The following is a 27334-nucleotide window of genomic DNA, read 5'->3' as shown; positions in this document are numbered from 1 at the left end:
TTGAGTCAGAAATTAAAAGTTTCTTTTCCATAACAAAGGCATTTCTCGAGTTTTAAACTCACTGGGTGTAGAAATGAGAGCTGTCCTCTTTAGGAAGCTGCATGTGGGAGCCCTTGGCAGTGATGAATTTTGTTAATTTTGTTAATGGGGGTTGGTGTGTCTTCCAAAAGCAGATTCACGTATTTGGCCACATTTTAACTTGGCTTTTTCATGCAATTTGGATGTGATGCCAACGTGGGGTGATTTGCATATGGCAGCTAACTAGAGGCATCTGGGAGCATGAGCAATATTGAATCAGCAACTTTCTCTGTTGTCATAACAAGTAAATATTTTTTAATTTTTTCCCCCTACTCTCTGGTGATCAAGTGGGGAAATTATATCCATAAGAGTTTCAAATGCCAACTTTCCTGTCTCAAAATTAACACTGAAAGTCCACCTAAGGTTTTCCTGGGACAAGGCCCTCTCCCTCCCCAAATCTGGAGTCAGCTTCAACAATTCATTTGACAATTTTTCTTTAAACAACGAATTTGATCAGAAATACTGCTATTTCTCAAAAGTTGGTCATTTCCACATCATTTCATTTTCTGGCTTTTACACGTGTGCTGCCTCCCACCATTTCTGATACTGCTGAAAATATTTCTGGTGTGTTTTGTAATAGGATTAGGGGGTAATGAATAAACATTGGATTCCAACTGTTTGTCCTGCCACTAAGAATGGTCTGTTTGGATTTAAGGTGTTTTTAATCAAACAGGGATTGGCCATTCACTGTTGTTAAGATTTTGTTTCTTACAAGAGGTAGCTTAAATCACTTAATCATCTTCCAGCATTTGGCTACAGTGTGTTTTGGAGGAGAAACTCAGTGTCTCCTTGGTTGCATGTGCACCTAAATACAAATTCCTTGGTTTATTGGTGTTGTTAACGGAGTTAATGTGCCCGTGTGTGAGGAGTGTTCCTGCCTCCAAAGGAGATCTGGGCAATAGGGAGGAGAGGCTGGAACTCCTCAGGTTGTGCCTGCAAGGTGCAGCAGGTAGGATATGTAAGGTCACCATCTGCTCTCAAACCCTGCCCGGCCAAATCACGGCAGGGAGGGCTCAGGCTGCAGCAGCCACCCTTGCCAGGAACGTCAGACTTGAGTGAGCCCAGGGCAGATTATCAATGGGGCTTTAATTCAGCCAGGTGCCTGGAGATGTCCCTGCCTAGAGGAGCTGAATCAGTGGCATTTAACCTTTCCCTTCCCTGTCCTGGCTGCTCTGCTTCCTGTGACGTGGAGGCAGCCTCGCATGCCTGCTTGTTTCCTGGTGTCTGCAGAGCTGCCAAATGTCCAAGTGTGCTGGTTTGAGAGCAAAACCAGTGAGAGACTCCAAGTCAGAAATACAATTTAACAGGAGAGAAAAAAAAAAACTAAAATAAAAGCAATAGTACAAAGGGCCACTGACAGGGTCAGAACACAACCTGACACCCTGTTAGTGAGGGTGGTGGTAACAGTCCAGATGAAGCGCTCTTGTTGAAGCAGTGATCCTGCAGAAAGCTCTGGTAGCTCTTGTCCTCTGGGAATCCAGTGGGTGAGGGCCCTGTGCTGTCCCAAATCCCAGATTATATCCAGGTGGGAATGCCTGGCTCCTCCCCTGGGCAGAGCATCCCACAATGGGCTGATCTCATTCCCTGAGTCCTGCAGGGGTCCTTGATTGCCCATTGAACAGAGAGAGCTCCAGAGGAGTTACCTGTGAGCCAGGGCAAGGCCTTGGTGGCCCATGAACAGGAGATATCCAGAGGGAGGGCAAGGGAAGCACTGCCCCAGCTGGTTCCAACAGCTCCTGAAGGTGGGGACAGAACACAGACTGTGGGCACATCTTACACTGGAACCTAGGACACCAAGCCAGGACTCCTAAGTCTGGTGCTACTTGCTGATATGGCAGTGGCTCATTCCAGCCTGTCACCTCCCAGCTTGGCTGTCCTTGTGTTTCCTCCTGAGGGCACCACTGCCTGCCTTGTGCACGAGGGGGCCGAGGCAGGGCTGGGATGGAGCACTGGGAGCACGCCTGGCTCCTGCTCAGTGAGATAGGGGTGGAAGGGCTGGTGCTACAGCCCAGCCAGAGCCTTGCCCTAGGAGCTGGGACATGGGGTTGTTTCTTGCAGGCAGAGTGTTCCTTCCCTCCCAGGTGAGTGTTGTTGCCTGCACTCTGATTCATGTGTGGTTTGTGTCACTCCAGTAGAGAAATCGGAGAGTGTAAACAGCAGCTCCACAGGGGACCTCTGGTGTCTTCTGTGTAATGAACAGCACAACCCAGAGTGAAATTTGGTCTGCTTTCCCTCCTTGGTGTGAGCTGTGAGAGCCACGGCTGTGTCCTGCTGCAGGGCTGTGCTGTGGGGTCTAATCCAGCTCTGCCAAGGGATGCAGGGCATGGGCCCATTGCTCCCGGGAGCTCGCTGGCTTTCTGCACCATCATTCTGTTTTCAAGTGTGTTTTGTTAAACAGCCCCCTGCAAAACAACTCACAACCAGAAACACAGGTCTGCAGCCGTGTATCTGATTGTTCTTTGCAAATGAATGCTTTTGGGGGTGAATCCTTCTTGCAGGGTGAAACCCGATGTTGCTGCTTTACCCTTGCTACAGTTGAAAATGCGTTTCCAGCCAGGAAGAACTTACCTGTAAGCTGTGGTTGCAGGCTCTGCTTCCTGCCCCTTTCTCCTGGTCAAGGAGAACTTGAAAAGTGGATTAAATCTATTTTTTTTCCAGATTTAAATTCCTGCCTTTTTGGAGTGAGGCCAGCTCAGCTCAGCTGGTGTAGATTTCTCCCTCCTAGAATCATGGAAAATAGAGGTTGAGAGGGCCTCAGGAGGTCATGTAATCCACCTCCTGCCCCAAGGCAGGATCAACTGTATCTAAAATGCTTGCTAATGAGGGTGGAGTTAGGTATCTTAGTGTATTTATAGGCATCTCCACAACACCAGAGCACATCTACCTGTGCAAGTAGCCCTGCTTCTCATTCAGTTGTGCATATTTTTCCTCCTTGCTTATATTTATCCTCCTTTTTCTTTTGCTTTGCATCTCCTCCTTACACTTACTGGCTGGGAGTTTTCCTACTTCCGTGAAGAATGCTCTAATTCTTTCTGTAATAGCAGTTGCTATGGCAGCTGGTTCAGGCAGTGCCTTATAGCCTAGTGCTGAGCTGCTTCTACAGACACTTCCACTGCTTGTTTTTTCCTCTGGAGCTTGGCCAGAGCTTTGTGAAACGTTATCATTTGCTGCAAATGTCTTGAGAAAAAAAAAAAAATTAAAAAAAATCAGATGCTGGTGTATAAAAACATCCCCTAAGCCTTGCCCACCCTCTAACCCAGCACTAAAGGATGCTAAATAGGCCAGGAAGCTAACTGTTTAATTCTGGCTGCTGGTGCATTTGTAATCAAGAGCCAAGATGCAATCAGGCACCTTGCACTCCCTTTTAATTCAGGGAACAAGAGCCCATGTGCAGCTCTGAGCAAGTGGATGCAGTTTCCACTGAGGTCCCTGCAAATTGCAACTGTTTGCTGCTGGATTTGGCCTCTGGATTCCCTGGATAGCATGAGGTGTGCAAATGCCACTCATGTGGGAAAAGGGCTTTAGTTCCTCTGGGGTGTTTCTCCTGCTCTGAATAGCTTGCAGCATTTCTCAGTTTGGCCAAGGTTTTCAAGCTAGAACTTTATTCACATTTCCCTGGTGGTCTTGTCTGCTGTGCTGGGCTTTGCTTTCAAAGTGGAAAAAAGGTCCCTGCCTTGAGTGTAAGAGCATCAAGCTCTGAAATGCAGTGGGAAACTTCCAAAGTCTCATCTATCTTTGTCTGCCTTTGTCTGGGCTGACAAGAGAAATCCCATTAGTTAAAAAACCCACAATTCTCCTCCATAATAAAACCCCAAGCAACCCATCCACCAAACAAAACAACGCTCATTTTTTTTTTTTTTGTCATAAGGGCTACTGCTATAGAGTTCAATTCTAAAAAAAGGGAGACTAGAGCAGAAATTAACCTCCAAGTCACTGTCACACCATTCTCCTTGCTTGCACCAGCCCTGTTTTATCCTGGTGGGCAGCTGATGGTGTCCAAGGCAGAGGTACCTGCACACAGCTTCTGTCCTGTCCTGTGTTACACCTGCATCTGTCTGGACACATCCATGTTTCCAGTGGGTGGGGAAGATTGTGGCACCTTCCCAGAATTTCCATTTGGAGCAGCAAGAGTTGGAGGTGAGGTGCTGACACTTCCCTGGTTCTGGGGGCAGTGATAAGGACTGAGACACGATGGCTTGGTGTGTTCATGGCTTTTTAGATTATCTGATTTGAAGGATTGTCTGTGTCAAACCCATCCTTGTCAATAACAGCGATTTTTTACCCTGATAAACAATGTAGAATGAAAAGTAGAAAGTCCTTGGACAGGAAGGGAGCAGCTCTGCTGCACCAAGGTTTTGTTGCAGCAGGGTGTTTGTGGTTTACTCAATGACCAGGTCAATGATGGGGCTCCTGAGAGGCATTTTAAAGACTTTTATCCCATTTTCAGTCTCATATGAAGGGTGAGACAGTACAGATGTTACAATTCATGCCATCACAATCAGAAACCAAACTATTTCCTAATTAGAATACATTGTAAGAGTGTTTTGGCCCATCAGCTTTTGCCACACAATGCTGCTAATGCTTCTAAGCCAGTAATCTAAAATTACCCCTCGTGGGTCCTGCTACAGTACATCTTTCATAGTTGCATCATTTCTCCAAAGTATCCAGTCTATTTGCAAGGCCATAATTTGAAACTTGTTTCCAGTTCCATTTCTCTCTCAGCAGTGTCTGTGCTATCTCATGGCCTTTCTAAGTCAGCACACTTTATCTCAGAGTTTGCACACAAATGCACAAAACAGTGTGAGCCTTCTGTCAGGCTTTGAGAATTCTCTACACATCCATCTCCCACCACAAGGAATTCACCTGGAAATCCATGCCAGCTCTCAGCCTGTGGGGCTGGGAAGGAGCAGTGACCCTGCAGTGAAGAGCAGCCACTCCACTTGTGTTAGGGACGTGGAGAGAACTTCCTCTATCTGCCTGCCAACCTTGGGTTCAGATCTCATGTGCTGTCAGAGAAGAGGTGAGGTCTGCCCTGGGGTGCTGTGATGAACCCTCTGGAGAACCCCACAGAGACCAGGACCTGCTGTGGGAGCCTGGGGCTGGACAGCACACAGTGCTCCCACAGAGGGCAAGTCTCAACCTACTTAGAGCTCAGACTCGTCCTGTGCCTCTCCAACTTTTCAGACCTGGTTTATTTTATCATTTCAGATCCTGTCAGTTTGTCTTTAATTAGCAAGGCTAGAGCAGGGCTCCGTGGGAGCTTAAATGGGCCTCTTGTTTTAATTAAAATTTTGGTGTATCAGCCTGAAATAGCAGGTGTTAGAAAGAGCCAGAGCTCCAGTGAAGGAGGGCAGTCCCCGTGGACCTGCAGTGACATCCTCCTGCCTGCCAGGCACTTACCACAGGGGTTTCTCTCCTCCTAAAGCTGATGCTGTCACAGCAGTGATGCAAGGCCTGAATGTGATATGAAGTTCCAGTCTAGGCTGTAACCAACCTGCTGCTGGATGCCGTGCCAAAACCACAGCATGAGTGGTTTGGGAGGTGACAGTGGGTCATGGGGAGGTGCTGGGAGTCCATTTTGCTTTTGTTAGAAGGGCAAATGAGTTTAAAATTTCATCTGAGAGGGCAGATAAGCAGAGTTCCATGTGCTTTCATAGGAAATTTATTTCTTATAGCTTCAATCATGCAGTTGTGAAATAGCTATGAAAAAGCTGCTGCTCTGTCCCCTGACCCAAATTGCTCTCATTTGTGGCAATTTTCTATCACTCTTCAGAGCCAGGAAAACTTTCATGTGAGTACAGGTCAGCACTGCATCTGGAGCATTAATTCAGGACTTGGGTCACCACTGCACTGTCTCAGTGCTCCAGGATTTGCCATGTGTTCAGTCATGGGAATGTTTGCAGCACTGATGTGGCAGTTTCCCTGTGGGGAACAAGTGAACAGGAAATATTTCTTGCTTTGCTTCCATCCAGAGGCTTGTCTTGCAGCTCAAGGGCAGTACTTGTTGACTGATTTTTCTCCTGTGAGGTGGGATTGGCAGCTTGGATTGCAGGTGGAGGTGGAAGGAGCCATGCCCAGAGCAGGGCAAGGGTGCTGAGCCAGAGGTGTGCCCTTCTGCCTTTGCTTCATCCTCGTGGGGTTCTCGTGGGGTTTAAAGCTTCCACAAACAAGATGCTCACTCGGCTATCCTGGGCCAAGCTCTGACAAGAGCACCTTCAGCTACCACTGACTGAGGGCTTCCTGTGGATCCCTGAGCATTTTGGCACAGACCTCCAGAGATATTTGGGTATTCTGCCTTTATTGCAGTCAGTTTGGTTTGGTCACCTAAAGCACTGTGCTCCACAGGACACAGAGTCCACATGGAGAGCACTCAGCTCCTTCCTGCAGGATGCTGCTGTGCAGACCCCCCATTCATTACTGCCCCATGGAGTTAAAATACATTGACATGGCATTTTGAGTCCCTCAGGGATCACCCTGATCAGAACCAGGAGCTCCCAGCAGCAGTGGAAACATTTTGTGTGTTCCCTGGGACAGCCAGTTCCCAGTTCTGGAAGCTGACCCCAGTGCTGTGGGCTCCCCACCCTCCTTCTCTTCCTGCAGGAAGGGCCTGTGGGTTTTCCAGCCATGGAACAGGAAAGAAGTGGGGATCCTGTTTACCTTCCCACTGCTCACCTCTGGTTAAAGCCCCTCCTTGTCCCATGCTGCCCACGGCTGTGGCCTCTTTGCCAGCTGTCCTGTCTGTGCTGTGCCCTCTGCTGAGAGCTCCTGGTGGAGCTTCTCATGGTGTGGGGAGCTCCTGAGATGCCAGAGAACCCCCCAGGCTGAGTCGTGAGCCCAGCTCTGGTCCCTGTGTGACTGGGACATGACAACAGCAGCTTGGCCACCCAGGGACCCTGGCACTGCAGGGCAAGAAGGACGATCACTGGCGCTGCAGTGGGCAAAGCTGGTTTTGCCCTGTCCCAAAAGAACTTCTGTGTTAGCTCCTAATAACATCCAAGGCAATATCAGCTCGCTGGGAGGTGTCAGCTGGTGTCTGACACATGCAGGAACGTGCAGGCTTGGTGGGACTCATGCAAAGTCTCTGCCGTGTTTATCTCTCACTAAAATAGGAGGAGACTTTGGGCTCTTTTATTCTGGACATCCCTGTGCTCCTGTTGGGATGTCTGATTCTCCCCAGCTGGGGTAGAAGCCAGGAGGATTGGACATGGGGCTGTGACAGGGTTTGCTGGTGGAAATGCTGATGGAGTGGGTGAAGGGGAGGGCTGGAGGTGTCACTGCCAGGGCAGGGTGAGAGGTGCAGCCTGCCCTGCCTCTGGGACAGCCTCCCCAGCCACAAAACCTCTCCAGATTGGTACAATTTGTGGTGTAGAGTGATGGTGTCAAATGCTGCCTTGTTGGGGTTTCACCTGAGCAGAAGTGTCACAGGCTTGGGAGTGTGTTTGCCTTGGGAAAAAGCCGTGTACCTGTGCTTGGGCATCCCCTGGGACACTCACAGCTCTGCAAAGCAGCAGGGCTGCCAAGAGCATGCAGGGACACAGCCAGGGTGGCCTTCTCGAGCCTGCTGGTGGCAGGGAGCTCTTGTGCTGTCATTATCTCTGGGCAGTGAGTGTTCCGTGGGGTTTGGGGACAGCAGGAGTGACCTCACAGAGCTTTCCACCCTGGCAGCAGGGTGGGCATTGCTGCAAAGGCTCTTGCCCTGGGCTGAGGAGGAGGCTGTGGCTGTGCTGGGCATGGCACAGCGTGCTGGGGGTGGCTGATGAGGGGCCCAGAAAGTCACTGAGCAGCTGCATTCAGCTGAAATGAGCCCCTGGACAGGGCAGCAGTGCTGGCAGCTCCGTGTGGCACTGGGCTCATCTCAGCAGCACAGGGTTTGCTGAGGAGCTGAGGCTGCTGCAGGGACCAGGGTCTGTGTCAGCCTTGCCTTGGGAGGGCAGGCACATCCTGGGGGGTGTTTATTCCTGCACTGTTCAGTGCTGCAGTGTCCCTACAGCAGCCCTGTGCCCTGCCTGCTGTCAGGGAGCAGAGCCACGCTGGCCTGTATCCCCAGGATGCTCAGAGAGCTGTGCAGGGCCACAGCCAGTGCTGGCAGCAGCTCTGGAGCTGTGTGAGATGGGCTGTGCCAAAATCCAGGCTCTGGCAAGGCACCCCTGCCCTGCTGCAAGCAGGACAAGGTGCCCCGAGCAGGGAGGATGGCACTGCCAGCAGGCTCTGACTGTCACCTACTCTATTTAATTGAATTTGGGAGGCCTTTTTTAATGGCCTATTTTAATTCTTTTTTTTTTTTTTTTTTGGACAGTTGCTTAACTGGGAAAGTAAACTGGAGAAGAGAAGCTGTCCTTGTTTCAGAGGGTCTACCCTTAGCCCATAAATCTGGGCCAGATCTACTGGTACATGCTGATGCTTTCTGGAGCCCTGGAAAGGAAAACAGGCATAAATATCACTTTATAGCTGTTCTGCTTTGCTCCATGAATCTGGATCAGTGTCTCTCTCCCTCCTAATCGGGTTAGTTTTCTTTTGATCTACCTCTGTTAAGGAAATCTAAACTGATTTAGCTATTCCCATCCATTTTCCATTTGCCTGATGGCTCTTTCCAGGAGGCTGTCTCAGCTCTACCCTAATTACTGTTGAGTTGTCTGATGCTGTAGCAGGTGACACTGCTGTAGAACTTTGTAAATCTTAACCAATATTCACTGGGAATTTTTTTGGCAGATGTTTTGTTTCATTTTTGGGCAGATCAGTTTTAAATTGGCAAATGCACTAAGCTTGAGGAGAAGACAATTGCTACTAGCTGCCAAAAAGAAAACACTAATTATCAATCATGTTTTATTGAGCCTCTGTTGAACTGATTTGCTGTAGAAAACATAATTTTCTTGTACTCTAGCTTCAGGACATCTGATTTTTGAGAGTTCCGCTCTCTTGATAGCGGTGATATATGATACAGAGTAGAAGAGAGGAAAAAATTAGCTCAGGATTAAAATCTGCGACATCTTAGGATTTTAATCACCTGCTTTTAGGGACATAAAACCATTTTCTACGCTGATGTGCCATAAAAGCATTGCAGACACATCTTCCTTGTCACTTCTGCATGAGGAGCCTGTCCCTGCACGTGATGCACAGCAGAGCTCAGTGAATGCCATGGCTTGTTTGTTTGCCCTCAATAGGGCCCAGTTTTCAATTCTGTGAGACAAGATAAGAGCAGCTGGGGGAAATCTCAGTGTTCCAGCCCTGCTGTGGGGCTTGGCTGCCCTTGCTGTGGCTGGGAGCAGCAGCACAGCCCCGGCTGCCTCTGGAATCGCCCACGTTGTGCAAAGCTGCTGCCACAGCCATTCAGTCAATCAGGTGTTTAGTGAGTTGTTATCCACTGTGCTCACATGTCATGGTTAAACCTCTCTCACCGTGCTCCTGCTGTCTGTAACACGCTGAAATTGCCACTGGCAAAGGCAGGGTGAGGGAGCATCTTCCCAGCTGCCTCATGTGGCCCCTTCCCAGCTGCAGACTGGGCTGGTTTTTCTCTTGGGGTAAGTGCAACAGAGCAGCTTTTCTCCAGCTATTTTTCTTGTGAGAGGGCAGTGTCACCTGTGAGGGGAGGTTCTGTGTCACTGGGAGGTGGCCCAGGAGTGTGGGCTGGTCAGTGGGTCAGCACAGCCCTGTCCATCACCGCTGGGACTGCGCTTCATCAACAGCACACTTCTCCTTCTTTCCAGCAAGACTGTAGGAAAGGAAGGGATTTCCAGCCAAGGAGCTGGGAAACCTTGTCATTCAAATCTAGTCCACTCTCTGAAGAAACTCCTTGTTTTAAATACGCTGCGTGGGGAAGGAGGGATCAGATGGCTGCAAAGCATCTCAAAACTGCTGATGGTGTAAGGACCTCCTTATGAGAGCTCCTGTTCCTTTCACAGTCCTTTGAAAAACCTCCTTTTAATGCTTTCTGGACTTTTACTGCAGAACAGAAACCCAAGGGAAGGCTTGTGCATCTTGCTGAGCTGCTCTGGGGCTCAGGTCTGTCCAAATTCCCGTCTGACCCGGGCTGTCCTGGCTGGGGTGGAGGAGGAGATGGCTTTGCCCTGCCTCTTGTCCCCTTCCCAGGGTGACTCTGCAGTTCCCAGCTGCTGTGATTTGCCTGTGTGTGCTGAGCTTTCATCTCTGCTTTTATGGGTGCCTTATTTGTTAGACTCTCTGGTGCAATATATTCTCCTTCTTAATGTCTTTGATGCTGCCGTGCATCACAGGCACAGAACACCTCAAACCAATCTGGTTTAGGGAAAGATCCCTCCTGAGGAGCTGGGCTTGCACTGGAGAGCAAAGCTCCAGCAGCACAGAGCTTAAAGCTGTCTGTCCCCAAACCCTCTGTGTCACCTGGTTGTCACCTTGGTCCTCTGAGCCCACACAGCTGTTCTGTGCCCAGAGCAGGCTGCTTGCTCCACGGGGGATGTGTATGGATTAGGGGAATGGCCCCTTGCCCCAGGGCTGCTGGTGCCCTGTTTTGGTGGTCCTTTGTGTGTCCTTCAACCCAGAAGTGGGTGGTGATGTGTGGAGAGCTTGGCCACCAAAACACATCCATTCCTGAGTTGCAGGTGGCACAGATGACATGAAAAGAACCACACGAGGACACGCTGGTGAGCAAAGCAGAAAAAGGAAAATAGAATTTGTTTATTTGCAAAACTAAGTTTTATACATTTCTTATGGGGCCTGTGGATTGGAGGATGGAATTCCACCTCTCAAACCACACTGGTCAAGCCGACTGTCAATCAACTTTCTCCTCTCACCTAAAAATATGTAAACAATGAAAGACAGTTAGCAAAACATGGCCAGTGTTTATAGTACAAACTGTGAGAAAGTAAAAATTCTGACTCCAATATGAAGAACATTACAGAAGGCTTAGAAAAGTCTTCAAACCCAAGGTGACAGCAGGTGGCACAGATGATGCAATTGATGCCACCAGGGCCCATTTGAACTCACCTTTTGCTGGTGGTCCTCCTCCTGCCAGCTCTGCTGGATGGAGGAGAGGTCACAGTCCTGTTGGGGTGTGGAGCAGGATTACAGCTGTGGGAGGTGGCAGCAGCCAGGGCAGAAGAGGTGTGCAGCCTTCACGTGCTCACTGCTCCAAGGGGAACAACGAAAATTTGGTTCAGGGTTTGTGGGTCAGGTTTCCATTACACAACTGTACTGGTTGCAGCTGCTCGTGTGAGATCCAGACCGTGTTGGATGCTCCTGGTACAGAGGGCTCCTTTCCCTGGAATGCTGCTTGGTGATCAGATGGACAGAGAGTAACAGGATTTCTCTGTTGTAGCACTGATTGGGTACTGGTGGAGGTTGGAGTGGGATTGCCTCAGCCTGTGAAACGTGGGAAACATATCAAAAGCATTTTTTACAAATAACTGACTGGAAAAATAATAATTTTCTGTAAGCCTGTTTTTTTCTCAGATAAAGGTGAACCAAAAGCAGCTGGGGAGGGATCTTGTGCCTAATCACAGATCTAGCAATGAGGATCAGCTCTCCTGCATCTCCCAAAACAGACACAGGTGCTCTTGGCACAAGTCACACTGGGCATGTGGGGTCACTGCCTGTGCCTTCAGGACAGGACTTCTTGTGTGAGGGAGAGCACACCCCTCCCACTTCATTTCACAGGAGATTAATGGCCCATGGTGTCTCCAGGAACCAGAACTCTTGGACTGCTGTCCTTGTAGGGTCTGTAAGGGCCCTGGCACCTTGGCTAGCCAGCCCTGCTCCTGTTAATGAAGGGCTGGCTCTCAGCAGGGTGTTCAGGAGGATGCTCCAGCTCTCTTCTGCTGAGTGTTGGAGCGCAGAAAAGCAGCAGAAGCTGCTGGAGTTGCTCGGTCACACTCTGTGCTGGAGATGCTGAGGGTTGGGGTGAGGAGCAGGAGGAGCCAGGGGAGTGCTGGCTCCAGCCCCGGGGATGGCACAGGGCTGCCCATCTCTGTGCATTCCCAGCCAGCTCCTGCTCCCCTTTGCTGTCCCTGGATCCACCTCTGCAGGCTGTAATTAGTGCTGTCAGCAGAGCAGTGTAAGCAGCCACTTCAGCATTAATTACTTTAATGAACTTACCAAGGTGGGTTGAGCTGCTAAAGCATCTTGTTGTTCCTCTAAATGTTTAAGTCAAAATACTAGACTGTGGAATTGATGGGGGATGATGCAAAGCTGGAGCCTGGCTTTCCTCTTGTCTTAATGTTCAAAATCGGGGTTATTTTATATATTATTAATATATATTATTAATATATATTATTAATATATTATTATATATGCTATAATTATTTTATATAAAATTATTATATATCAATATTAAAATATATTTATTTAATTTGATCCTGTAGTATGTTCTCCTCAAGCAGCATGGCAGGAGAGAGTAGGGAGGCTCTCTCCTCCTTTACTCCTCGGTGTAAGGGGTGCAGTGAGTACATGGCAGCCTGCTGTTCAAGCCCAGAAGATGGATGTCACCATTCCTGCACTGTGACAGCTCAAAGGTGGTCCATGGCACTCATTCTCTTGTAGTGTTAAATATGTAATGAAAAACTCCCTGATAAGAGGGATCTGCTGGTGAGGGAGCTTTCAGAAATAAACAGGGTGGGATAAAATGGCTCATTAACACCACTGGGTTTACTACAGAAATAAGCAGAGTTTCCACTGCTGCTGGGAGGAGCCAATGGTCCTGCTGTTGCTAGTGGCAAAACTTAATGGGGAATTTTAATGGCTGTTAATTATTTTGCAAACTGCCATTTTATTGGGAAATGCGATATACTCTGGCAAACTGAAGCTGTTCTCCACTGGTGCAGAAAGGAAAATAGAACTCCTCTGAGCTGCCTCTTGCTGCAGAGGCTGGGGGAGGCATTTCACTGGCAGTTCTGACGTGGAGACTTGGTGCTTCATCCCAGGATAAGACTCCTCTCGCAGGGATGAAGGGAGAGGAGTCAACAGATGGTTGGACTTGATGATCTTAAAAGTCTTTTCCAACCTTAGCAGTTCTATGATCCTAAGAGGGATGTATTGTGCTCTCTCTGCTCCCTGCTGTTGCCTGTACCTCCTTGTTCCCAGCATCAAGGAGCTGTGGCTTCAATGTTCAGGGATGCTGCTCTGCTAAGTGGGGTGCTTCAGACCTATGGAAGAGCTGCAGGGATGACATATTTTTTAATTTGGTGGTTTGAACTATGTATTTTTATGTATTAACTATGTTAATATGTATTACAGTAATATATTCATATTATTGTAATATATACTAGCATACACAATACATGTAATTATAATAAGTTCAGCGTGTAAACACAAAGCAATGAATTAAATAAATCAGTGTATGCATAGAGACTGAAGTGCATGTCTCACATCACTGACCTGGCCTGAAGCACTAAGGCAAAGCCCTTTCTGGAGGAGCCTTTCAGTTCTTTTTCTCTTTATGTTAAGTAAAAGGCTCTCAGGCTGCCCCAGAGGCTGGTGGAGTCCTGAGCTCAGAGCTCCAGTCTGAGCTGCTGTGGGTTTGGACCCTAAACCTCTCCTTCCTCAGGGGAGCATCCTTGTTGCCCTGCCAGGAAATTGAGAGCTTTTCTCTCTCTGCCCATCACTGATCTGTAGGGGATTGCTGAGTTCAGGCTGTATTGTGCAGATGAAAAACTGAAGCTGATGGAAATGACTTTTGAAAGTGAGGTGAAAAAGGAAAAATGCTGCCAGCCCTGTGCTCAGTTCCTTTCTTTTCTGCATCAAAGTGCTGGAAGCTCAGCAGAGGAGAGCTGGCAGCAAAAGCTGTCCTGAGTTCACATGAGGCTGCACTTTGGTGTCTGTGCTCAGGGCAGGGATGGGTGAGGACAGCCAGTTGGGCTTTTTTTTGCCTTTCTAAGGTCTAAATGACCTGTCAGGCTCTGGGGCTGCCTCCCCGTGGGCCTCCCAGCAGTGACAGAGCTGCATTGCCTCACCCTGCCTGGGAACACTCATCTTCTGCTTCTTGAGGTGCTGGCAGGCAGAAATCATGTGGAGCTTGTGGCAGAAGTTTTCAATTTGGTGTGATGGAACAGATGAGGTAATTATCAAAGCAAGGTGATCTGTGTGCACAGCACCCACAGGCAGGTTACAGACCAAGCCAGGCTGTGTGACTGTGTGCCTGCTTGTTTGGACCAAATTTGAAGGTCTTTTTGCAGTGTCTGTCTCATTTATTGTAAGCACCACTGTAGCTGTGAAAAACCTGCATTTCTGCCAAGCTCAGCTGCTTTTGATCCCTCTCACATGCATGAGCTGGTTCTGATGTTCACAGATATTGACTTCTCTGACAAGAGTTTGTTGGTAACCAAGGGAGTTTGGGGGTTGCTTTGAGATGGGAGGTGTTTGACCTGGAGAGCAAATTTGAATGCACTGCTCTGTTAATATGAAGAATAAATTGTGGGCTGTGTGATTTGTGTGTGTGACAGGTGCTGAAGTGAATGTTGAAAGAGCAATGGTTGGAAAGTCTGGGGGAATAGTAAGGTTTGATCAGCCCTTAAAAATTGCAAACTTCAGGGACTTGGGCATGTTGGAGTAGGGATAAAAAATTGATACTAGCATTGAGGCTTCAGCTGCTTTCTCCAATTGCTCTTGATTGAACAACAGAAAGAATGGGAGAAAGTAAAGTTTTCTTGTGCTTAAAGGGCAGAGTTGGGACCTGGGCTCAAGGGCAGTGTCACAGCTGTGCCATGGACTGTCACTGTGACCTTGGCAAAGAAAGGTCCCTGAGCCTCCAGAGCCTTGGTCTAACTTGGGCTGGGATGTCACAGCTGTGAAAGGAGGCAAAAACTGATTGGAAAATCCCAGGAGACAGCCTGGAGCTCACTCCACCAACTGCAGCTGCACTGTGGGACATCTCTGGATGGAAGGTGCTGTTGAAATTCAAATCTCTGAAATGTGTAAAATTTCCTGCTGAATAATTACAGGTTGCAAAAGCAAAAGGTTTGCTAGGGATTGCCGGTGCTTCTCTGGCAAAGTTCAGGTTGCTGCTAAACTTGCATGGAAGTTTTTTTCTTTAAAACTGAAATGAAACTATATTCTGTTCTTATCTGATATTAAAAAGGAGGTGTGGGGGGTGATTTTCTGCTTTTATAGACGTTTCCCTTCCTGCACTGCAGCACGGTGTTGGCAGTCAGACACCAAGGAGCAGGGGGTGAGGTTTTGGCAGGTGACTCTGTAACTGCTGGCACGTCCCTTGTGGTGTGCCAGGGGGGTGATGGTGTGAGACCCACGGGGCTGGCACAGCTCCTGCTGTGGCAGTGTCCCACGGGGCTGGGCTGCTCTGCCCTGCCAGGGACTCCTGGCACCCTGGGCCAGCAGGGCAGGCAGCTGTAGGGGCAGGCAGAAGGGCCTGACCTGCATCTGGAGCTCTGCAAGATCTCCATCCCCAGTGTAGTCACCCTGAACCAAAAAAGAGAGAAATTTGGAGGTGGGGAGGAAAAAAACCACCAAAAACCCAGTAAGCAGCATTGATTGAGGTCAGAGTGGAGAAGGTACTGGAACAGATGGAGAGAACAGAGCAGGGCTCTCTGAAGACCAGGGTGTGGTTGGAGAAGCAGGACACAGAACAAGAGGCTCTGAAGTGGGGCAGGGGAGGGGAACCCACGACTCCTGGGCTGTGGTCAGCAGGCTGTCACTGCAGGGAATTGTTCAATATGAACTCAGGGCAGCTTGAAAAGCAGATCTGCATTTCCCCACCCTCCACCACGAGCTCTTTTCCGTTACTCTAAGTAGAAAGTTTCCTGTTTTATAATTGAAACTCTTAAAAACGTTCATGTGGTTCAGCTCACCATACAGCTGCTTAGCTGAGGCCATGGGATGCCTGAAACACGAGCTGGGGCAGAGGCTGTTGGCTCTGGAACCTAAGAGCACTTTCAAATGGCAGTAAGAACTATTTCCTGCTCCACAGAGCACATCAGAGTATCCTCTTGCAAATCCTGCCAGTCTGGCTCTGTGTGGAGGCTGGAGGAGGCTTTGCAATTCTGCTCCTCTGATCACCTGTTAGGTTATTGTGTTAATGTGGCTGGGGAAGCTCTTCAGACTCAGACAGCTGCAGAAGTTTCCCCCCTGACACCATTGCTCCCTTTTATCTGAACACTTCTCAGGCTGTCATTTCTATTAAAGCCAATTAATTTTTATGATGCATTTCCTTTTTGGTACCCTGAAAGACTTAATTTCTAATAAGCTTAATACAGACAGGTGCTGAGTGCTCCATGTCTCAGTAGATGGATTTTGGTCCAGCACATCAAAAGTTGTTTCTGAACACAGATACAAGTGAGATCCTCTGCGCTGCTCAGATAAAAGCACATGTTGTGTTGATTTTCTGTTGTCTGAATGGATTTGCATGTGCTGTCATGACTTCTAAGACATGATTTTTGTAGGAAGAAAGCTGGAAGTAGCCAGAGGAGCAGGAGAACAGGAGGTCGTGGTTTAGTTACTGATTCTGTAGGTGCCCTCTGTCTCACTCTGCCTGAAAGAAAAATGGGATGTGTTGTTCTGGGCCCACCTGCTTGGGCCCACCGACCCCAAAATTTCAGGTGTGAGCTCAGGAGATGGGGGATGCAGGTGGCCCTGGAGCTGCTGCTGGAGAATGTGGCTGTCCCTCCTCCCTTGTTTTGTGATGTTGTTCCCTGCTCAGGCCACAGCAGGACCATTCCCTTTGTGAACTCACACCCCAAAAGCCAACACTGCCCTGCTGGTGCCAAGCTCCTGAGTCATCCCTGGGAAACTTGGCCTTGGGTTGCTTGGTCCATGCCTCCCAAAGTCTGAGATAATATATATTTTTTTAGTACTCTTTAAAGCAGGATCATTCAAATAACTACTCTGAAATGCCTGGTAAAGAGAGGAGAGGCTCTGTGGCAGCCCAGGTGTTTCTGTCCCAGTGATATTGGGGAATCTGCTTTGCTGGCTCCCTGCTCACAGCAATCCTGCTGAAGGCAGCTGAGCCCAGAGGTTATATAAAACACTCATCCCTTTCAAATCCCATCATCTGGTTAAAAACCATCCCGAAATGATTTATTTATTCTTCCAATACCAGAGGACAAATGGGAAACCAGGGAAGTAATCTTTGACTTTAATTTTGCTTTATGTATTTAACATTTCCAGCGTAGAACAATTTCACTGTTAGTCTGAGGTGAGAAGAGGATCAGGATACTTTTAAACATGACACTCCATCCTTAGAAAGGCATGTCAGAAGGCAGCATCCTCTAATTTTTCTTTTAGCAATTGAAATAAATTTGGCTTTGTTTCTGTTTTGCACTGTGGCTGCAGATGGGTAACTCGCACATTTCCTCATCCCAGTCACCCAGGTGGATAGCAGCCACTAAAGAAAGATGCTTTATCATCACTAGCACTAAGTGGATTATCACAGCTTGAAGTCCTGCACAGAACAAGAAAAATGTGGGATGCAGAGGGGTGTGGGGGCCAGGCTGTGATCCATCCGAGAAGCAGCTGTAGGAGGTGATCCCTTTGTAGCATTGCTCTTGTTGCTGTGGTGCTGCAGTGATGGATAAAAGTCAAAGCATGGAGCAAAAATGGACTGAAATATGCACAAACAGAGGGAGAAAGAATTGGACTCCATGCATTAAATAAATGTATGACTTGTCGACTTGCTGTGGTCAGAATAAAACTTGTGTAAGCCAGGCCCCCAACCCTGCAGGAGGAGCCTACTGTGAAAAACCTGCTCCTCAGGGCTGAGGAGGGCTGTGCCCTCTTAAGGAAGAAGCATCAAAGTCAGAAATAGATTTTCCTTGAGAGAAGCAGCACCTGGCTGAGTGTGGCTGCGTGCAGTGTCCCTGCCCTGTGAATGTGGCACGGAGCAGATGGGGCTCTGCTGGCCTCTCTCCAGACTTCCCAGATTTGGTGGGTATATTAGGAGCAGTGTGAGTGCCTGGCTGTAAACTGGGTGGGAAGTGTTTAACAGGCTTTGAACCTTCCTGAGAAAGCTCAGTGATCAATCAGGACGGGCTGTCTCGGTCTCTGCCTCAGCAGGCAAACTGGGCCATATTTATTTTTAGGTGTACTATGTGTTTGAAGCTGTCTGAGTGCAGCATTTCACTTTCTGTGGGCTTTTTCTGTGTTTCAAAAAGCTTTAGGGAGCTGTGGAGTTTATCAATGGACCAGCATGGGCTATCAGTTGTGCCTTGCAGGGAGTGGAGGATAAGGCTGAGTGAGTTCATCCTGTTATTGCTCAGAGTTTAGATATGCTGTAAAATGTGAACATCATTGTGTGCTGGGCTAGGAAGCTGGCAGAGAGCTCACAGCTTCAGTGCTGTTTTCCTGGCATTGTTTCTCGTGTGTAATAAATATCCCTGTAAAACCACAGCAGTAAACATGCAGCTTTGAAGTAGCTGAGCCCATCCAGTCCCATGCCTGGCAGGCTGGGATCAGCCTTTGCAGACATTTGCCACCACCCCTGCATGTGTGTCACTGCAAATAATGCTGGAAGGAGCTTCTTCTGCTACACTGGGCCTCTGACTAAAGCTGCATTTGGGTGAAAGGGACTTGGAGCAGTGTCTAAAAATGGTTTTTTTAACCCAAGTGAAACTTCATTTTATGCAGTGAATTATATGTGTGAACATACAGAAATTATTGTACTGTCAGAGACCCCACCTTTTAAAGGTGGCCTGAAAGTGCCTAGTTCACCAAAAGGTGAACTTGAAGAGTTTGGATGATTTCAAAGAGAAATTGTTGAGTAAAAGAGATTGAGACACACCTGGATTATTAAAAAGTAATGGCCTGTGTGTGTGTGTACACTTGGAGCACTCAGGTAAGCCTGCTTGCCAGTAGAGGCAGTTTGCCATGATGTATTTTTGGGAGGAATCAGGACCTCCTGTTAGGAAGGTGTCTGTTGGGGTTTTTTTATCCCTCCATGGTATCCATATCAGTTCCAGTTGGCTTTTTCTCTTACGAGTTTTTAATGCTTGAAGTATGCAAGTGCTTGCTATAGATGGGAGTGTAACAGTATCCAGGATTTTATGGTGTAGCTTATTGACTCAGGGGAAACTGCACTAACAAAGGGATTTTTTTTTTCTTCATCTGGTGTAGAAGCTTTTCTGGAAAAGCTGCTTATAGTGTAAACTCAGTGGGAAGTAACACCAATCAAAAATGATAGCACTGCAACATCTCTTCAGGCAGGAGAGTCGATTGCCCCGTGTTGAATTTTCCTTAGGACCTTTGCAGTGTTGCTTTTGCCTTCCCCCTGCTTTTTGCTTTTTGGAGAGAATAAGTGAGGCTGGGAGGACAAGGAGCTCCTGAGAAGTGGTTTGCTATGTCTGGGGAGGAGAATCTTCCTTAGGCTGCCCCAGGATATCTGATGGAGGGCAGCTTAAAACCGAGGCTGTATTTTCACAGCTGTTGTGGGAGCTTTTTCTGTTTAACACAGCACAGATGTGAATGATAAAATAGAAATTGAAGATTAATGTACACCATCTTGGTGTGTGAGAGGCTCAATTATAGGCAGAGCGAGGAGAATAATGGAAAATACATTTGAGTGATCGCTCACTTAATATAATTCGCAATGAATTATTCACAACAATTTGTTCTGCTGCTCTCATTGTGATCGCTTTCATTCCTTCATTTGCTGTGCATTTGGAACTGCTTCCCACAACTCTTGCCCCACACGTGATGAAGAATCCCCACGCCCCCAGCCCTGCTCCCCACCCGCCTCTGCCCCGTGAGCGCACACACTGCACAGAGCTCTGCGTTTTTGGCACTGGGCTCTCTGAGAAGGTGACAGTGGTGCTAGTGTGGAGCCTGAGCTGCTGGACACGCTGGTGTGACCCCAAAGAGCCCCTCCTGTGGGCTCAGGGCCGTGCAGGGGGCTCCTTTCCTCGCTGCCCCACGAGCACAGGCGGGAGTGTCCTTCCAGCAGCGCGGCAGAAGGCGATCAGCCGGCGCTGTGATTGATCCCTGTCCTTGGGAGCTGAGGGGTTTGCTTCCTACCTGTGCAGCCTCAGCCAGGCCTGGAGCTGGGGGAGAAGGTGTTGGGCTCTGCAGAGGAGTGTGTGACACCAGCAGGGCTTGAAGAGAGAAGCATTTTGCACGCTCAGGTCCCTGTAACTTATGTTGTGTGTGAGGCACCGCCTCAGGTGAGGCTCCAGCTTCCAGCACTGCAAAGCCACAGATGTGCTCCCCTTTCCTACTCTTAGGGCAGTGGATAACCCATAAATCACATTTTCTCCTGGAGTTTATCAGAAAGGAGGACTTGTTCTTCCTGGCTGTTTGGGAAGGGCTGCTCCTGGGTGGTGGGCATGGAGAAGGTGTCCACGTCCTCCCTCCACCTGCCTCTGCAGCTCACAGGGAGAGAGGGTCACGAAGCTGCTCTGTGCCACCCCATGCCCTGCTGGTGTTCAGGAATGGGGCTGTGTTCTGCTGTGAATTTGGGCTGGTGGCAGGAATGGGGCTGTGTTCTGTTGTGAATTTGGGCTGGTGGGCAGGAATGGGGCTGTGTTCTGTGAATTTGGGCTGGTGGGCAGGAATGGAGCTGTGTTCTGTGAATTTGGCTGGTGGCAGGAATGGAGCTGTGTGCTGTGAATTTGGGCTGGTGGGCAGGAATGGGGCTGTGTTCTGCTGTGAATTTGGGCTGGTGGGCAGGAATGGGGCTGTGTTCTGTGAATTTGGGCTGGTGGCAGGAATGGGGCTGTGTTCTGCTGTGAATTTGGGCTGGTGGGCAGGAATGGAGCTGTGTGCTGTGAATTTGGGCTGGTGGGCAGGAATGGGGCTGTGTTCTGTGAATTTGGGCTGGTGGCAGGAATGGAGCTGTGTGCTGTGAACTTGGGCTGGTGGCAGGAATGAGGGCTCGTTGCTGTCTGACCCTGTGCTCCCCTGTCGAGCCCCAAAATGCAATCTCCAGTTTAGGACAGGACAGAAAGCAGTCTGATCTCTTCTTCGTGCCTTGTTTGCCTGGACTCAGTGGTACCACATGCACACCCAGCTTCATTATCTGACTTTTCTGGGCCCTTTTCTGGTGTGTTGTGGCTGTCAGTCTGCAGTGTGCTGGGAGATACTGGGAGCTAAGGTGAGCTTGTCCCGAGGGCAGAAGGGAGCCAGGGGGAGGTGCACTGGGAACAGAAGGGCTGCTGCTGCTGGGGTTAGCGAAGAATTCAAAGCTTCTTTAGGGTAAGATTAAAACTTCTCTGAATCTTAACCCTTCAGGGCCTCTTACAAGCTCTGTCAAGCTGTGGTCACAGTGCCTTTGACACAAAACCCTGTAACAAGCTGGGATTTATGCTGCTGCTTCTTCCCACGGAGAGACAGCACTTACAAGGTTAATTTGCCAGCATCTACTTGCCCAAATCTCCATAATCAGGCAAAACATGATTATGGAGCTGCGTGTCATTAGTACACAATGGCACTTAACTGACTGGGATTGAATTAAAACCCTAATGGCAGAGCATCCAACGTAAATAAGAGACAAGCAGACCCACTGGTGAATTACTGTCTCTCAGCTTGGATTAGGAGAGCAAGGGCTCAGGGCTGGCCAGAAACAGTAGAAGCAGAGTCATTAAATTGGATATACTGGCTGAGGTTCAGTGCTCTTATTACTGTTAAGCATGCAAGTGTTGGGGCTGTGAGTCCAGTGTAGGCGTGGGCTTCCTGCACTGGCCTTTGAGCTGGAAAAAACACAGAGCTTTGGATTTACTGTGATGGTGGATGAGTTTTGGTTTTGCTGTATTCTGCTTTTTTGCAGAGTAGGTGTCAATGCCTTGAAATTATTTCCAGCAAAAGTAAATCCAGGCATTCATTTTGAGTGGGGTGAAACAACTCTGTGATGTGTTTTATTTCACTTCTGTCTGGTTTTGCCTTCCTTTGTGATAACTCTGTCAGAGCAGAGGTTTCCAATCAAAATTTCACTTTGCTTTCGATTTGCCTTTCTTGCAAGTGCCTTTTCCAGATCTTTTAAACAAAGCCTCATAAATCATCGCTGATGTCATGGTGGGTGTGTTTTCCATGTTCTGTTTTGCGTGCCAGAAGTGCTGTGTCCCCAGGGACAGCCCTGCAGATGGTTTTCCCTGTGGATGCGCTGGGGGAAGAGCTCCCTCTGACAGCAGGACAGGGATCAGAGGCTGCAGGATGCTCTGGAGTGAGCAGCCTTGCAGTGGTTTTGATTGCTATTGCCCTTTCAGCTCTGTCAGTGTTCCTTGTTGTGCAGCTCTGGTTTCACTCAGTGCTGGTGTGCCTGCCATCAAATAAGATGTGACGTGAATATCTGGTGCTGCTCTGGCCCTGGGGAGATGATTACGAACCTCTGGCTTGTGCTTGTGCTGTCAGTGACATTTGAGGTAGGAAAAGCATTAGGTAGTGAAATCTCTGGAGAAAAAACAGGGAATGAGCAAGAAAACAACAGAAAATGGGCATGGATCATCAAGATCTGCCAGCAGTGTTGAATTTGAAGAGTTTCTGGTGTTGCTATTAATTTATGCCCTCTGCCAACCTTGTTGCTATTGCCCTGTGCAAGTCTTTCAACTAGGGCCTAATGACTTTCCATGTGTTTCAGAAATTTGCATTTTAATGGAATAAATATGACCCTTTCCCCCCAAAGCAGTGATTAAAAGCTAAAGCCTCTGGGAAGCTTTCTCCAAACACCCAGAAGCTCAAGTGAAGTGTCCAGAGCAACCCTGGTGTATTTAGCTGTGGCAGGGCCCTGAATGTATTTGGTTTCTGATCACAGGTAGGTTAATTCTTGAGGCAGGGCCTCATCCCTCTCATGGTGGGAGGGATCTCTCTCGTGGTTGTAACTCAGGACCCCAAAATCCCCTTTGGGCTCTCCTGGGCCACAGAGTGCAGAGGTTGCACCCAGGCATTGTGAAGCACACGGCAAAAATGGAGACAGTTCTAGCACAACTGAATGAAAATTTGAACTGTGTTAAGTCTCCTTTGGAAGGAAGTTGGGGGAATATTGTGTGCTGGTGCTCTCTGCTGGATAAACCCAGGAAGGCTCTGCTCTCACTGCGGTGACAAGGCAGCGCTGGGCTTGAGGCTCCCCAGCTCTGCCTGCACCGATGGTGGGAATTGCTTTGCCCTGAGCTGTCCAGGGCTGGCTGAGAGCACGGGCTGTGGCAGGGGGGCTGCTCTGACTCTCCTGTGTCCTTGCCTTGCAGTGTGTTACCTGCTGAAGAGCAACATCAGCCCCGACCTGTGCAATGAGGATGGATTAACTGCGCTGCACCAGGTGAGGCTGGGCTCACACCTCTGGGTGCTCCTGCTGCCTGCCGAGTGACCTGTCCAGCCTAAACAGCGACACCTCTTAGAATTCTCTTTTTTTCCCTCAGTTAGAGCAGTGAAACTTCTCCATGTTGTGCTGGCAATCTGATTTCTGGGGGGGCAAACCGAGATCAATTCCTTTTCTTGCTGTATCCCAGACTTTATTCAGTGATAAAAAGAGATCAGGAGTCAGGGCAGGACTTCACATGTGAACAGCATTTTCCTCATCCTTTAATTTTTGTACGACTGGGCTCTAAATTCTTATAGCAGATTAACTCAAATTTAGAGACCTTGGCAATTCACGAGTTTTGAAAGTGATTTAAACAAATTATGCACAAGATACCTGAAGAATCCGCTGCCACTCCTTGTAGGCTCAGGACCTTCCAAAGTCTGTGTGAGATGGGAGTAGCTGATCACAGTGAAATACAGACTGGATTTAGTGGTGTGTAGGTCTGTGGCCTTCCCTGGAGCCTCTGTGCTGTTTCCACAAGGGTTTTTCTATTCTTTCCCAGCACGTGGGACTGGCCGTGCCTGGCAGCTGCCGCCCCCGCCGCCTCAAACAACAGTGCTGTGGTTGTCACACGAGCACTCAGGGTTTTCTGGCCATAACTCCCTGCTCTGAATGCTCCCATTGACTTGGGATTTTGGATTCTTTTGCCAGTCGCCTGCTCTCTTCAAAGCTGGATGAATGTTTGTTTAAAAATGCAAACTGGCTCCTGGAAGGACAAAAGGTGCCCACCAGCATCACCTCTCCCAAGAGATGTTATCCTGCACTCAGAGAAGCACTGACAACCTCCTTGCTTTCCCAGCCAGGCTCTAAAGCCTGGAGAATCCCACCTTGCCCACTAGAGGTTTGTAAAGGTGCATTTGGGAGTTCTGGTGGGAGCTTTGTATCCACTGGAATTAACTGAATCCCTGAGCACAGAGAAGCCCCTCAGTGGGCACATTAGCATTCCCTCCAGTGAATGTGACTTCCTCCCACTTCTGTGATAACTTGGCTGTGTGACAGGCATGACTTTAACTCCACTTCCATGTACAAACAGTGAACAAAATAGAAATACCTGAAAGGTCCCTGTCACTCAGCTGCTGAAATGTTGTGTGTTTGAATTCAGCCCCATTAACAGCTCATGGTGTGTGCTGGGCTATGTGGGTCTGCAGCAATGCATGGACCACAAACAGCTTCTTGCACAAGAATAAATCTTATTTTAATGTCTTTATCACATGCACATTCATGTCTAGAGGTGAACAAGAGGTGGATCAAAGAGTAAATTCCACCTTCACCAAAGGAGAGAGGCTGCTGGGCTGTACTCTAAATGCAGGAGGGAAGCTGGTATTTTTCAGGAGGTGACAAGTGCCCTGCAAAGTACCTCATAATTCTGGGATTCCAATTTGTGCCTCTCCAGATAACCGTGGTAGGTATCGTGAGCTCCTGAAAAGGCTTTTGCTCATCACATGCCAGTGTGTGGGATTTTCCCTAGGAAAAGGGAATGTCAGCTTGTCAGCTCATCCCTTGGTATGTGGTTATACTGGTTACATTGAATTTCTGCTATGTTTGCTCTTGAATATGGAAGACCCAGTGGAACAGAAGCTGTGAGCGTGTTTGCTGTTATTCCCTGCTGCTTCTGTCCCCACACCACAAGGCCCTGGAAAACCCCAGTGATCCTTTGGTCTGTCCAGTGTAGGTGCTCTGCCTTTTTGACCTGGTGCTGCTCAATTTGATGTTAAACTCTGCTGCAGATGCTCCTTGGCAAGCAGCTCAGTATAAAGTAGATCTCCATGTCCGGGTGCCCTTTATTATTTTACAGGTGAGCAGGTATGAACCCTCATTTTCCCAAAGTTTAAAAAAACCCCCAATCTGTCTGCATTTCCTTTTCCCCAGTGCTGCATAGACAACTATGAGGACATAGTGAAGCTCCTCCTCAGCCACGGGGCCAATGTCAACGCCAAGGACAACGAGCTGTGGACCCCTCTGCACGCAGCAGCCACGTGTGGCCACATCAACCTGGTGAAGATCCTCATCCAGCAGTAGGTGCCTTTTTGTGTCTGTTCCTTTCTGCGGGTCTGATTCTCCCCACAGCTTCTGTGGATGGAAGCTGAGAGTGCTTAGCCCCTTGGGAGGTGGCAGCAGTGGTGGTTATGCCCTGCGTTCAGGCTGCTCGTGGGGCTCCTTCCTGCTTGGGGGAGAAGGGGGTGAAGGAGGAAGAGCAGGAAGGCTGAGGAGACAATAAAACCCTAAATGACTAGGCTCAGTTTTGTGAAGCTTCTGGAATCTGGGCCAAAATTTGCCCCCTTTTGCCTGTATTCTGGTGTGTCTGTGTGTGCCTGTGGAACTGTGGTCACTGAGGGGGTAGAAACAGGAGCAGCCTGCAGGATCCACCCTGAAGCTCCTAAATACGACTTCAGATCTTCCAGCCCCAGTCAAGCAGAAGGGCAGCAGTGCGTTTGTGTAACTCAGACACCTGGGTGAACTTTGGGACCTGTCTCACTGGGTCTTAATTAGTGATCAGCAAACTTCCTGCAATGTTTGTTCCCCGGTGGTGACACAGGGTGCTTGACCGAGTCCCTAAAGCTCAAGTCTTTCTAGACTTGCCAGCAAGGAGGAGGAAACCAGCTGTGTTTTGAGCTGTTTCATGGGTGAATCCTGCCTGGAGCAGATAGTTGTGCCTGTGTGTGGAGCCCTCTCCTCCCTCTCCCAGGGTGCTGGTGCTTTGGGAGTGTTAACCTGCTGCCTTGCACAGCCGTGCCTGCTGCTGCTTCCTCAGGGAGGGAGACTGCTCCCTGTGCTGCTCTCATCTGGGAGATGAGCATGGAAAACTTGGCTCTTCTTTCTCTGTATAATGAAGGAGAGAAGAGGATGCAGTCAAGCATCCCTTGGAGGATGTTCCCACTTGGTTTGGGAAATTTTTGGATGAGGATTATAAAAAATGGAGGGGATGTGGGACACGGCATTACTGACTCAGGAAGGAGGCACAGTGTGCTGCCTTCCTTCCACTTCTGGAGTTAATCTTCTCCATTCATAGCTCCACAGCTTTGCTTCAAGTCTTTCTTATCTCATACGTACCTTGGTGGCATTTTGGCAACTGTCAAACCTCAGTTAGTTTTTCCTAAGCATTTATCCCAGTGTTTGGCACTGTCTGCTCTAGGATGACCAAGCTCCTTCCTGGTGTAACTCAGTTTTCCCCTTGCAGTGGAGCAGACCTGTTGGCAGTCAATGCAGATGGCAACATGCCATATGACCTCTGTGAAGATGAGCCAACCCTGGATGTCATTGAGACTTGCATGGCCTACCAAGGTAAGGAGATTGAGTTTATGTAAAATACAGAAATGGGTCAATGTGGTACTAAAAATTACCCTGTTTCTCTTGATTTGCCTCTGGAGAAAAGCAGAGAGCTCCTGGCATAATTTCTTGGGACCTGACTCTGTCTGGTTATCCTGATTCCTAAAGATCATGAGGGTGAAGGATGTGGGGTCATATCAACCAGGACCATAAGATTTATTTTATTCAACCAATGGAGAGTTTTACTCAACCTTTCCAACTGTCCTCTTTCCAACTGGCATTTGAACAGGGATTACCCAGGAAAGGATCAATGAGATGCGAGCTGCCCCGGAGCAGGTCATGATCTGTGACATTCATGACATACTTGCAACTGGACAGGACCTGAACAGGACTGATGCCCAAGGTGCTACGCTGGTGAGTGAAACTGCAGCCGCTTCAGTTTTGCTTTCCTTCAGCCCAGGGGTTATGAAACCTGCCCTGGAGCAGGAGTTACACAAAATGAACAGGTGCAAGTCACCGAGAGGAGAAATCCCACAGAACACAACACATCTGCTGACCTGCAGGGAATTGGGCCTGGAAGACCTCCCAGTAACCTCCTGCTTCTTGGTTGGAGTCCTGTGGAGGAGAAGTGAGAGCTCTCTGGTTTTCACAGGAGCAGGATGCAGTGCTGAGAGCCCTGGGGACTCCCTGCCTCCCTCTGCTCTGTGTGGGATGTGGCTCACTCAGAGTCAGTGGCTGCTGTGTTTTTCACTGGGTGGCACCTGCTCCCGGGCTGGCATCTGCTTTGTCTGGACA

At 48.8% G+C, this 27334-nt stretch overlaps 1 protein-coding gene across 1 annotated transcript in view; it reads left to right on the top strand.

Moving 5' to 3' along the window:
- Nucleotides 1-27334, top strand: part of PPP1R16B (protein phosphatase 1 regulatory subunit 16B) — a 57786-nt gene that overhangs the window by 22242 nt on the left and 8210 nt on the right. The window contains exons 3-6 of the mRNA XM_063404647.1: nt 23160-23230; nt 25142-25287; nt 26451-26554; nt 26829-26953. Coding sequence (XP_063260717.1) covers nt 23160-23230; nt 25142-25287; nt 26451-26554; nt 26829-26953 — 446 coding nt within the window. The remainder of the gene's footprint in view (nt 1-23159; nt 23231-25141; nt 25288-26450; nt 26555-26828; nt 26954-27334) is intronic.

Source organism: Prinia subflava, chromosome 8, assembly GCF_021018805.1.
Source record: "Prinia subflava isolate CZ2003 ecotype Zambia chromosome 8, Cam_Psub_1.2, whole genome shotgun sequence".
Taxonomy (NCBI): Eukaryota; Metazoa; Chordata; class Aves; order Passeriformes; family Cisticolidae; genus Prinia; species Prinia subflava.
This window is presented reverse-complemented; position numbering and strand designations above follow the sequence as displayed.